General features: G+C 47.5%; 1 protein-coding gene across 1 annotated transcript; it reads left to right on the top strand.

The window, feature by feature from the left end:
• Window positions 1–724: 724 nt before the first annotated feature.
• LOC114604416 (placenta-specific gene 8 protein-like) lies at window positions 725–11,044 on the top strand. Its single transcript, XM_028744483.2, has 4 exons — window positions 725–2,964; window positions 5,307–5,431; window positions 5,979–6,087; window positions 10,169–11,044. Exons 1-3 carry the CDS (start codon window positions 2,853–2,855, stop codon window positions 6,081–6,083), a joined length of 342 nt encoding a protein of 113 aa, XP_028600316.1. The 5' UTR covers window positions 725–2,852; the 3' UTR covers window positions 6,084–6,087; window positions 10,169–11,044.
• The last annotated feature ends 2,782 nt before the right edge of the window (window positions 11,045–13,826 follow it).

Here is a 13,826-nt window from a genome sequence, read left to right as displayed (position 1 = left end):
CAGGTTTTATTTTATTTGTTTTTTATCTTATATTTTGGAAATTTACATCCAGGTGTTTTTTCCTTTTAAGTTTTTTTTTGGGTGCCCCCCAAGAGAGTGGGGCCCTAAGCTATAGCTTGTTTAGCTTATATGTAAATCCAGCCCTGGGTCCCGCTGATGAGTAACAGATAGCTGGAGACAACCCTGTGGACCTAGGCTCAAGAGATGCTTCCCTGGAGTGGACATGCCCACTCCTTCTCAGGCTGAGTACACACTAAATCTTCACAGCGCATCCTGGGCACATTACCCCCCCCTCAAAGCATACTAGGCACTGTGGTTTGTTAAGGGTTGCTGGGAATTGCAGTTCTGCAGGAGGTAAAAAGGAGGAGGGACGCGGGTGGCGCTGTGGGTTAAACCACAGAGCCTAGGACTTGCCGATCAGAAGGTCGGCGGTTCGAATCCCCGCGATGGGGTGAGCTCCTGTTGCTTGGTCCCTGCTCCTGCCAACCTAGCAGTTCGAAAGCACGTCAAAGTGCAAGTAGATAAATAGGTACCGCTCCGGTGGGAAGGTAAACGGCGTTTCCGTGTGCTGCTCTGGTTTGCCAGAAGCGGCTTAGTCATGCTGGCCACATGACCCAGAAGCTGTACGCCAGCTCCCTCAGCCAATAAAGCGTGATGAGCGCCGCAGCAGCAGAGTCAGCCACGACTGGACCTAATGTTCAGGGGTCCCTTTACCTTTACCTTTAGGAGGTAAACTGTGGTGTCCAGAATTCTTTGACGGTTTGAATGTGCCTTAAAGATTCAGTGTGTATGCAATCTCAGCCTTGATTCCTTGGTGATTTCCAGACTTTCTGCCTTTGGGGAATACTTCCCGTTCTGCTCTGTCTGGTGTTGTGCAATCCCTGCATGTTGCAGAGGAAGATGCAGAGGCACATTCCACCCTGGGCACACGATCTGCTCATGTCAGGAAATAGGCCAGGCTTACTTGACTTCGCCATCACACTCTGTGCGAGGCAAGAGTTCATTAACTACAAGTGTACCCTAGAGCACACCTTGTGCTCTTTCTACATCTTCAACTGCAGATAAAAATAATCAGTAGCGGTGTGTGGAGCTCCTCTTCCCATGCCCTTCTCCCTATTAAAGTGGGGTGCTTCCCACTTTATGGGATTTCACATGCAGGCAGGGGCCGGGAACGTCACCCGTGCGTAAGTGGGGAGACGCCTATATAGCGTCATCTAGGTCAACCTTCCCCATCTTGGTGTCCTCCTTCAATCAGAATTCATTGCAAGGTGAAGAGTGTGAGGAATTGAATGGGTCGGGGGGGGGGGAGGTTGAGTTGGACGAGAGGCGGAAAGAAGAGCTCATTTGTCCGTGGCTAGAGGGCGCAATCTGGGCGGTTCTGCCAGGGGCGCGAGATCACCTAGCTATGGCTCTGACCAATATATCACAATGTCTGAGAATAAGGATGCAACTACAGTACAGTGGTATCTCGGGTTAAGTACTTAATTCATTCCGGAGGTCCGTTCTTAACCTGAAACTGTTCTTAACCTGAAGCACCACTTCAGCTAATGGGGCCTCCTGCTGCCGCCGCTGAGCGATTTCTGTTCTCATCCTGAAGCAAAGTTCTTAACCTGAGGTACTATTTATGGGTTAGCGGAGTCTGTAACCTGAAGCGTCTGTAACCCAAGGTACCACTGTATGTAGAGGCGAACTGCGTACAGTAATTTCTTGGGAACTGCTCCTACTTAGACATTTTCACTTACCTTTAACATAATGTTGCAACTGCTATTTTATAGTGCAGAGCAACAGGGGCAAGAGGAATCATGAGAAAAGTGATGAGTTGGCTTCACGGTTTTTCCCACATCACAATTTTATTTTTTTACATATGACACACACACACACATTGTGATATTTCATGATATATCGCCATGTTGAATATTACAAAACTGTTACCGTGATGTGGACTTCAAACCAATTTTGGATGATGTATCAATACATCGCCTAGCCCTAATGACAATATTGACCATTTGCTTTTTAGTTTTTTACTAATAATATCAATAATTCTTGTCATGAAATTTGTGGGTTTTTTCATGATTATGCACTGAGGCTGCTTTCAATCCAGACAACCTGTTTACTGAGCATTCCTCCCGATTTAGGAACATAGGAAACTGCCTTATACCAAGTTAAGACCATCTCATCGTTATCAGAATGGAGCAGGATTTCATTTGGACCTAATTTTTAAGCAAACTGGAGTTCTAGTTAATCATAATTTTAATAATAATAATTTATTATTTATACCCCACCCATCTGTCTGGGTTTCCCCAGACACTGGGCGGTTTCCAACAAAAGATTAAAAATACACTAAAACATCAATCATTTAAAACTTCCCTAAACAGGGCCAGTGGCGTAGCGTGGGGGGTGCAGGGGGGGCTGGCCGCACCCGGCGCAACATCTGGGGTTAGGGCAAATCCACAGGTTAGGGGGCGCAAATCCACGGGTTAGGGGGCGCAAATTACTTGCCTTGCCCCGGGTGCTGACAACCCACGCTACGCCACTGAACAGGGCTGCCTTCAGATGTCTTCTAAACGTCCAGTAGTTGTTTATTTCTTTGACATCTGATGGGAGTTCAACAGCAACTGGAAAGCCACACGCTTCCCTCCCTCACTGTACTGTGAAATCACCCTTAATGTCTGCTTTCTGCTCCTAAACTACTTACTAATCTAGAAAATGATCCTTTCTCTTAATCTCATGATTTACTCGCAGGTTTGGCTGAAGGGCATGATGCAGAGACTAGTCGCACTTTTAAAAGTCTCAAAACCAATGTATTTTTTTCCCTCCCACTAGACAGCAACATCTAACCAGACTTTGTGAAAATGGAAATGACTTATCGGCCTGTTGTCACCACCCAGCCGCAATGCCACACATCCACGCGGAGTTTTGAGTGGCAGACGGACCTCTGTGACTGCGGCAGCGACTGCCGTGTTTGTGAGTGAAGTTCAAAGATTTGGGGTTTTATGGCCTTGTGGGACTTTGAACATCAGCCACGGTTTATCTGTTCTATAAAACAACAGCTAACCTCTCTCTATAAAAGCCAGTCTCTCAGTGTTCCATCACACACTACTGTGACCATTCTCAAATAGCAAGGTGGGCTTCCCAGGCAGGGGAAGAACTGCCACTTGCTAATAATAATAATAATAATAATAATAATTTATACCCCGCCCATCTGGCTGGTTTTCCCCAGCCACTCTGGGCGGCTCCCAACAGAATATACAAAAATACAATGAGACATCAAACATTAAAAGCTTCCCTATATAGGGCTGCCTTCAGATGTCTTCTAAAAGTCAGACAGTTGTTTATTTCCTTCACATCTGAAGGGAGGGCGTTCCACAGGGCGGGCACCACTACCGAGAAGGCCCTCTGCCAGATTCCCTGTAACCTCGCTTCTCGCAGTAAGGGAACCGCCAGAAGGCCCTCGCAGCTGGACCTCAGTGTCCGGGCTGGATGATGGGGGTGGAGATGCTCCTTCAGGTATACTGGGCAGAGACCGTATCTGCTCCATTTGAGGTGCTCTCAACTTGGGGTGCTGTTAATTATTGGGCACCTTCCAGGCCCCGGATATCTCTTCTCAGGGTTCTTTGCCCTTAAATTGGATTTGGCTTGGCAGTCCTTCAAATAGAGGACTGTATTCTGTAAAGTAGGTACGTGGGTTTTGCCAATCAGAAGGTCGGCAGTTCGAATCCCCGCAACGGGGTGAGCTCCCGTTGCTCGGTCCCTGCTCCTGCCAACCTAGCAGTTCGAAAGCACATTAAAGTGCAAGTAGATAAATAGTTACCACTCCGGCGGGAAGGTAAACGGCGTTTCCGTGCGCTGCTCTGGTTCGCCAAAAGCAGCTTAGTCATGCTGGCCACATGACCCGGAAGCTGTACGCCGGCTCCCTCGGCCAATAAAGCGAGATGAGCGCCGCAACCCCAGAGTCGGCCACGACTGGACCTAATGGTCAGGGGTCCCTTTACCTTTACCCTGTAAAGTGGGACACATGGCAGCTTAAAGGGAGGTGTCAGGAAGGGGAGGAGAGGCACAGCAGTCTCTAGAATAGCTACTTCCTCTGGCAAGTTGTGTGGACTGAGAAACCAACCCTGGAGCAAGACTTGTACAAGGCCAGCCAGCTCCCCCATCGGCTTCTCAGATAACTTGGTCCACCTGAGATGAGGAGCTGCAATCCCCTTCTCTGCAGGGGCGGAGCAAGGTGGGTGCGGTGGGTGCAGGATGCCCCAGGTGTCACCTCCGAGGGGGGTGACAAAATGCCGTGTGGCACTCAACATTTGTGAGAGACGCCTTGGCGTGCTTTGGCTTACTGCTGCCAAAATGGCTCCCTTGTAGGGCGGCAGGCAGACTCCTCGTCGCAAGTCACGCGATCCCCGCTAGAATAGCTCAACAACTCTGGCTCCCAAAATGTGAAATAAAGTCAAACCATTTTTGCAGGCAAAAGTTTCAATGTGTGGGGGGGGTGACAAGAAATTTTCTGGACCGGGTACCACCTGACCTTGCTATGCCACTGCTTCTCTGGCCATTAATATGGTGTTGCAGAACAACCAAGATCAAATCAATAGCCCGCAGTAACTGAAGGCTGCTCTGGCAGTGCAGGTCTTAAGATGCCCAGGTCCAGCTGACGGATTCCCTCCCTAGCATATTATAAGATCAGGTGGCACCACGCCCCATTAATGGCCCCAAGTGGACCCCTTTGCTGTCCCTGTAGGAGAGAAGGGCAGCCACTCACTTATATGGGGAGAAACCAAGCGCTGTACAGGGCGACCCTGGTGTGGCCTATATGGTCTGACCTTCCCTCCCAGGGAGATTAATTATTATTCTGCACAATAAAAATATAGGTCTTGCTATCCAGACATCATACGATCCATGGAAATCATTCACAGGGGCAAGTGTTCACATAACAAGCCAATGATTTCCAGTGATTCCTATTGGAAAATTTCTAATGTGTCCCGACCATGGAATTTTTACTCCCAATTTGGGAGTTAGGGAACTGCCTATCCTGAGTCATTTTTGTCTTCAATGATGGGCAGTGACTTTCCAGGGTTTCAGACACTGGGCACTCCCAGTCTCGCGCTGGAGATACTGAGGATTGGACCTTAGGCCTTTTGTATGCAAGATAGATGCTCTAACCCTGAGAAGTGGTCCTCTCTTTGAAAGTGTTTCTTCATCTCAAGACATCTCAAGACATCTGAGACCAAGCAGTGAAATTCCATTGGCTGCGTGAATACTAGAGGGTGAGAAAATGCTAACCTTTGTGTTTGATTCACCCCTCTCTCTAGGTCTGTGTGGAACATTTTGCTTCTTCTGCCTAGGATGCAAAGTTGCCAAGGACATGGAAGAATGCTGTTGCTGTGGACCGAGCGTCGCCATGAGGACTCGCTACCGGACTCAGTTTAGGATACCGGTAAATTACTGGATAGGGACGCAGGTGGCACTGTGGTCTAAATCACAGAGCCTAGGGCTTGCCGATCAGAAGGTCGGCGGTTTGAATCCCCGCGATGGGGTGAACTCTCGTTGCTCGGTCCCAGCTCCTGCCAACCTAGCAGTTCAAAAGCACCTCAAAGTGCAAGTAGATAAATAGGTACCACTCCGGCGGGAAGGTAAACAGCGTTTCCGTGCGCTGCTCTGGTTCGCCAGAAGCGGCTTAGTCATGCTGGCCACATGACCTGGAAGCTGTACGCCGGCTCCCTCGACCAGTAAAGCGAGATGAGTGCCGCAACCCTAGAGTCATTCGCGACTGGACCTAACCTTTTAAATTACTGGATAATATTTGTGTTTCGCGTTTCCAGGTTGCTCAACAAACACTCCCCAATTAAGTGTTGTGCAGCTAACATCTTAAATAAATAAAGAAAACCAGCAGAGACTGGAAACAGAATGATCCATGCATCCCTAATCAACATACAATTCAGTCTTCTGCTATGAAATTTTGCTCTTTTTTTTACTCTCTGCAGGGATCCATCTGTTGCGACTGCCTCACCACCACTTTCTGTGCTCCCTGCAATCTTTGTCAGCTCAAGAGAGATATCAACAGGAGGAAGCAGCTGGGGATATTCTAGAAAGGTTTGTGATTCCCGGTTTACAGCCTAGGAGCAGGGGTGCAGGATGGAAGGCGTGGTAAAAATACATTGTTCTTTGATGCGTTCTCTGTTATCCTTAGATATGACTGGGAGAGCGGGGAAGAGGTAAGGAGGGACCAATCCCAGTATCCCAAAATATCTGCCTTGTATCAGGCTTTGGGGAATTGGCTTCCTCACCCACGGCCGTAAATGAGCAGATCAAACAAAAGAAAATTCTTATGAGTTCATTTCTTTAATAAACGCAGCGAAGGACAAAAGAAAGCATCTAACCAGAATGGCGGTGCTCCCAATTAAGGTCATTCCCCCTCCGTCCCTATTAATCCCTGTCACTCCTACATTTTGTAATCTGTGTTTGCAGTCTCTGTGCTTTCTGTTCTGACACTTTCTGAGCTCTCCATGTGTTTGGGGATGGGGGGGGGTTAATGCTGTCCAGAGACTGTGAATCTGTTAACCCTCTCTCTTCCAGTGTTTCTTCTGCTAGCTGTTCCCCATCCAGTATTTCCCAGCTTCTGCCTTCTGAACTATGCCCCTCTGCAAACCACTGTTCCAAATCTATACTCCTGCTCCTGGGAAGATTCAGGATCTGGATCAGGGGGAAGGGGAGGCTCCCACCATTCCTTCTCAGTGCAGCCCTCCTCAGCACGGTCCCTGACACCTTGAAATTCTGCAAAGCAAAAGTCCCCTGCTATGTAACTCATGACATCGCCTTGTGATCCATTGCCAGATACTGGCCTGGTCGTAGAATCATCAAATTGTAGAGTTGGAAGGGACCACGATGGTCATCTAGTCCAACCCCCTGCAATGCAGGAATCTTTGGCCCAATGTGGGATTTGGAAGAGTCTCATGCTCTACTGACTAAACTACCTATCCCAATTAGCTTTATTCAGCACAATAAAAACGGGACAACCTACCCCTCCCAAATATTTGTTGTACAGGATTTCAGCAGAAACTACCAGCAGCCCGAAACCTTTGCTGGAGCAAACAGTACCGAACGCGAGATTATGTAAAATGACTCTGACACCATCGTTAGCCCACGCTTCTCAAACCCCATGTGCAATTTATGCTTATTCCCGTTATCGTTATGTAACCTTAATGCACATTTGATCTTTGCCCAGCAGGCTAGTTTCTACCCAGAACTCACACACCCTTCTCTTATCCTCCATGCTTGCAAGCAAGATCAGTATCAGGGTTCAAGGACACATCACAGGTGGGCCAAAACATTAAAGAGAGCCTGGAGCAAGGCCAGCGAGTGGAGGGGACATGGGGAGCACGTGAAGGCCTGGGAGACAGGACTCCATTTAGCCACCTTTCCCCTTTCAGCAGGTTCATGAGACTGACGTAGGTTCCACTCCCCTCCCCAGTTTTATTACTTTCTGGCGGCAGATTTTCGCCCTGCTTGTGAGGCCGCACCTGTCTCCTCAGCGAACTTTTCAAACGCTTCTGCTTTTTTCAATAAACATTTACTAGATATTATCAAGCACGCAATACATTAAGGTCAAGGGCGCTGAGGTGTCAAACAGTTAAGGCATATTACTACCTTGGGCTGTAACCCTGTACCTGTTCACCTGGGAATAAGTCTCCCCACTGAACTCAGTGGGACACTTATGAGCAGACAGTGGTGAGGAACATCAAGCCCAAGGGCCCTCCACATGGGAATTGTGGTCCCCAAGCACCAGAAGCTACCTTAGACAAAGTCAGACCTTTGGTCTATCTACCTGAGAACCAACAGTGGCTCTCTGAGGTTCCAGTTGGACAGCATCCCTAGCCCTACCTGGAGACTCCAGGGATTGAACCAGGTGCCTTCTGCCTGCAGGGCAGATGCTGTCCCACTAAGCTACAGGCAACAGGGTGGTCAGGTGTGGCCCTGAGGATCAGAGGTAGCTTTCAGTCAAGGACTGGCCTGATAGCTACCTGGCAGAACCCTGCATGCTACAGCTTCCTGCCTCTGTATGTGCAACTGTGCTGTGCTGGTCCCATGGGTTAACTGTGAGGTGAGGTCCAAGTCCAGTCCGAGGTCGAGGGTGCAGCATGGAGGCAGTCCGTCAAAGCTGAAGCTGGGTCCAAGGCAGGGAGTTGGGTGAGGTCAGGAGCTCCAGCAGGACAGGGTGCAGGCAGGAACTGGCTACCAACAATATTGCTCCCACCACTTGGAACTGGGGCTGGCTGGCTTTTATCTGCCCCGAGGCATAGGGCGGCCCCGGTCCACAGCTGACTCACCTCTCCTGGCCTTGAGGCGAGCACTCCCCCTGCAGGAACCTAGTTCCCTCTGCCTCTCTACCCTGAGCCTCTGCAGCTCAGGAGAGGCTGGAGGGTTACCGGACCCAGAGGCAACCTCAGCTTCCCCTGACGGGGCTGAGAGTGGAGCACCTGCAGGCAATGGGTCCTCCATCGCCTCAGGGGCCAGAGCAGACTCAGCTGGTGCCTGCACCTGAGGATCCAGCACAGGTGAGGACCCTTCAGGCTCAAGCCCCGCCCCAGCTCAGCTGGTTCTGGAGGCGGGGACTCCTGTGCAGGCTGGGATTCCTCAGGTTCAGCCTCCGAGTCTGAATCCCAGGCCATCACATAGGGCAGCCATAGGGAAGCATGGTCAAAAGCATCAGAGTCACAACCCTTTGTTCATCACTACAAGTCCCATTTTACAGCTGGGAAACCCTGATGCTAAGGGCCACTTCCCATGTTACCCAAGAGCTTGAGCTCAGTGCTTCAGCAGATGCTCTGCATGCAAAAGGTCCCAGGTTCAGCACCCAACATCTCAAGGTAGGGCTGGGAATGTCTCCTGCCTCAAATCCTAGAGAGCCTTTGCCCATCAGTGTAGACACTGCCAAGATGGATGTACTGGTGGTTTGACTTCTTTTGTTACCTCACTGAAGGACCACAGTGCTGAGCCAACAGTTTCAACAGCTACTACAGGTTGTCATGAAAGCAGAGCTTCCATCCAGCATTTGAATCATAGAGCTGTAGAGCTGGAAGGGACTTCATGGGTCATTTAGTCCAACCCCAAATCTCAACTAAAGCATCCGTGGCAGATGGCCATCCAACCTCAGCTTAAAGACCACCAACAAAGGAGAGTCCATCATCTCTCACTGTCAAACAGCTCTTGCTGTCAGAAAGTTCTTCCTGATGTTTAGTCGGAATCTCCTTTCTTGTAGCTTGAATCTGTTGGTTTGGGTCCTACCCTCCAGAGCAGGAGAAACAAAGCTTGCGCCATCTTTCATGTGAGAGCCCTTGAGAAGGTGGCTATCACATCTCCTCTCAGTCTCCTCTTTTCCAGGCTAAACATACCCAGCTCCTTAAATCATTTATCATAAGGCTTTGTTTCCAGACCCTTGATCATCTTGGTTGCCTTCCTCTGCACATATTCATATATCATATACATTCCAATCATTTAACATAACTTCTTATCTTATACAATATTTTAGACTTCCGTCAACAGCCTCTGAAGATTTTCCATTCTTTATGACTTGTTCTGCTTTTCTTGATTTCTCTATTACTTTTAATTGTCCTTAGCTAATAATTCTTTTCAAAGTCTTCCTTGCAATATTTCACAAAATCCTCCTTATAGAACTTCTTGCAGTCCTGCTAGCGTAATCTGTTTATCACAATTGCTTTTCAAATATTTACTCCAGTCCTCTAAGAATCTCTGATCCCGCAGGTTTTGAATCCTTCCTGTTAATTTATCTAATTCTGCGTAGTCCATTAATTTCATTTGCCATTCTTCTTTCGTCGGTAATTCTTCTTGCTTCCATTTTTGTACCAATAATATACTTGCTGCTCCTCTGCACATGTTCCAGCTTGTCAACGGCCTTCTTAAATTGTGGTGCCCAGAACTGGACACAGTGTTCCAGGTGTAGTCTGACCAAGGCAGAATAGAAGAGGACTATTGCTTCCCTTGATCTGGGATAGCATCATAGAATCATAGAATTGTAGTGTCGGCCTATGTTGCTGCTTCCAGTCCCTCAGCCTTGCTTCAGCCCAATTGCTTAAGTGCTTAATGTTGCGCCATTTGACTGGTTACCTACCTGGAAGCATTATAAATAACTCTTATCTCTTTTGCCCTATTTTAGGTGTTCCTGCATCCACTAACCTGCATATTCGTGTGTCCCTGAACTTGATGTATTTCAAAATCTGGTGCTGAGATTTCTGCTCTGTTGCAGTACAGTGTTCAAAACTTGGTAGTCATCTAACCAGAAAAAATCCAGCCGAGACAGTTATTATTCGTTTTTAGGGGGGTGGGGAGGTTTGAAGGCTTCTGGGCCAATTGCCAGAATTTGGGGCTGACTGCTGGATTATTTTAAGTAAAGGCATAATTTGTTTAAGAGAAGTCACAAAATGCCAACTCCCAGATCCATCGGAGGCAACCAGATACTGACTGCATTCCATTTGCTATGCACCCGAGTAAGCACAATTGTAAGCTTCGTAAGCCACTCAATTTTCCATAAAAGAAGCCAGGCCAGCATACATGAAGTACATATTTTATCCCCCCCCCTTCCTATAAATTATCATTGTTGTTGATTAAAAAATACCTTTTACCTATGGTCACCAATCTAGGCAATGCACGTTACTAGACATAATTTCATATCTGTAATAATTGTAATAATTTTAGTATATATGTATACTTTTCTCTAGGTTTTTTGGTTTATTACTTGTGGACAAATGCCTCTATAAATTAACATTAACGGCTTTTGATGGCTGGTGGTTGAATAAATGCTTTTCGGCTGGGTAGCAGCTACAGAAAGTGAGAGAAAGCATGAATGTATCTACTAGCCAGTGAAAGAGTCGAGAGGTTTGCATCTTTTCAGCTGGCTGTGAAAGGAGCCTTGGCAGGATCCGAGGATATGAGTGTATTTCTGGGGTTGAACTGATGCTGTTTAATAGACTACCACTATCCGTCTCAGTGTTTTCCTGCTCCCCCATGTTCAGTGTTTCTGCTTTTAAATAAACAAATATTTCAAATACAACATAAACTCTCCTTGTGATGTCGCTGGTGAAACTTCCCTCTTCTACACCTGACCCTGGTAAACACACACACACACCATTCAATACAGTGGCACTTTGGTTTTCAAACTTAATCCATTCCAGAAATCCGTTCCAAAACCAAAGCGTTCCAAAACCAAGGCACTCTTTCCCATAGAAAGTAATGCAAAATGGATCCATCCGTTTCAGACTTAAAAACAACCCCTAAAACAACAATTTACCATGAATTTTACTATCCAACGAGACCATTGATCCATAAAATGAAAGCAATAAACAATGTACTGCAGTCACACACTCAATCCATCAATCAGTAGCTGAACTGGGTTCCACACAGTCACAAAAACATAACAATAAGAGCCGCAAAAACAAAAACACAAAATAAATAGCAAAAACAGATAGTGTAACACTCAAAACGAAAGTGTGGCACTCAAAATGGAAGCGTAACACTCAAAACGGAGCACATTTGGCTTCTGGAAAAAGTTCACAAACCAGAACACTTACTTCTGGGTTTGCAATGTTTGGCTTCCAAGTTGTTTGAGTACCAAGGCGTTTGAGAACCAAGGTACCACTGTATCTGTATTAGGATTATCTAGTCCAAACTCCTATAATGCAGGAATAGACGGCTGTCCCTTATGGGGATCAAACCTGGGACCTAGGTGTTATCAGCGCCATGCTCTAACCAACTGAGCTGTCCAGCAGGAATGGATAACCTGTGGCTCTCCAAACGTTGTTAGACTACAACTCCCAACATCTGTGACTGTTGGCTAATGGGAAATGGAGTCCAGAGCTGCAGCTTCACTGTCCTTGCTGGGAAGAAACCAATACTGCAATAGCATCAAAAGTCTTCAAAACTTTATCCTCAAGGAAACTGGTCTTGTAAACCAAACTTCCATCTCCAGCTGAGGAAGTGAGGGCTATTTTCAAACAAGCAGCCTTTCCACACCCACATGGAGATGTTGTTGTTTTTTAGTCGTTTAGTCGTGTCCGACTCTTTGTGACCCCATGGACCAGAGCACGCCAGGCACTCCTGTCTTCCACTGCCTCCCGCAGTTTAGTCAAACTCATGCTGGTAGCTTCGAGAACACTATCCAACCATCTCGTCCTCCGTCGTCCCCTTCTCCTTGCACCCTCAATCCTTCCCAACATCAGGGTCTTTTCCAGGGAGTCTTCTCTTCTCATGAGGTGGCCAAAGTCTTGGAGCCTCAGCTTCAGGATCTGTCCTTCCAGTGAGCACTCAGGGCTGATTTCCTTCAGAATGGAGAGGTTTGATCTTCTTGCAGTCCATGGGACTCTCAAGAGTCTCCTCCAGCACCATAATTCAAAAGCATCAATTCTTCGGCAATCAGTCTTCTTTATGGTCCAGCTGGACTACCTGGAGATACTTGGGATGGAATCCTGGGCCTTTTGCATGCAAACCTGATGCTTTGCTACTGAGCTACCATAACTGATGGGAGAGAATTGCAGTCCGGTTCACGTTTAAAACTGGGTTGATCTCATTCATAGTTCCCAAAACAACCTGAAAACCAAAACATGGCCATCCTGTGACATCAACACTTTCCTGAATATTGCAGTGCCATTTTCCGACCAAAGTGTACATAAAAATGAATATATCGGGGTACATGGGATGGAAACCCACAATCTGAGCACAACAGACCTCTCTCGACTGGACCTCTCCAGGACCTGGTATTCAGAGCCACAGTAGAGGAGGCAGAACACCATAGACAGTAGCAACTGATAGCCTTATCTCACCCCCTGTTTTTTGTAGAGTAAATCTCTGGCCACTAGATGAATCCATAGTGACCAAGATGTATTGGTCGCCTGCCTCTGTTTCATGCTAGATCCCCGATCACAGGAACAGACTTCACTGGTGTTTCAACACTATAGTGTTGCATTGGGGACTCCTTTAGCCTCCGGGGGACATTCTTTGCTATGCAAGAACCACATGGTTCTGCACCTGGTGTCAACATTTCGCCTCCGCTTAACCACAGAGGCACTCCCCCCACCCCCCGTGAACTTTTGCAAGGCCTGAAAGTCCAGCAGTTTCAGGCTTGTGACAGGACGCCGCCACCATCACTTCCCTTTTTAAGCTTTTCTTACACAACTAGTTGACTCCATGCTTGTGCGCATTCCCGGCTGGTTTTACTCATCTGCTGCAAATCATGCTTCAGCTTCACACCTCCTCTCTCTCTCTCTCTCTCTCTCTCTCTCTCTCTCTCTCTGAAACAAGAGAGCTTTCATAGTGATGCTGAGAGAGGAGAGTTTCCCCAATTGTCTAGGGTTTGTGAATTTGTTTCCCAGCGACTCAAGGCGATAAGAACAAGAAGAGCCTACTGGATCAGGCCATTGGCCTATCTAGTCCAGCATCCTGTTCTCACAAAGGCCAAGAAGATGCCACAGCTGGATCTGAGCACAAGAACATTCTCTCCTCTTGCCGTTTCCAGCAGCTGGTATATAGAAGCATTACTGCCTCCAACAGCATAGACATCATGGCTAGCACAGTGGTACTTCAGGTTAAGAACTTAATTTGTTCTGGAGGTCCGTTCTTACCCTGAAACTGTTCTTAACCAGAAGCACTACTTTAGCTAATGGGGCCTCCCGCTGCCGTCGCGCCGCCGGAGCACGATTTCTGTTCTTATCCTGAAGCAAAGTTCTTAACCCGAGGTACTATTTCTGGGTTAGCAGAGTCTGTAACCTGAAATGTCTGTTACCCGAGGTACCACTGTAGCCATCAGTAGCCCTCTTCTCCAT

Source organism: Podarcis muralis, chromosome 9 (genome assembly GCF_964188315.1).
Source record: "Podarcis muralis chromosome 9, rPodMur119.hap1.1, whole genome shotgun sequence".
NCBI lineage: Eukaryota > Metazoa > Chordata > Lepidosauria > Squamata > Lacertidae > Podarcis > Podarcis muralis.
This window is presented reverse-complemented; position numbering and strand designations above follow the sequence as displayed.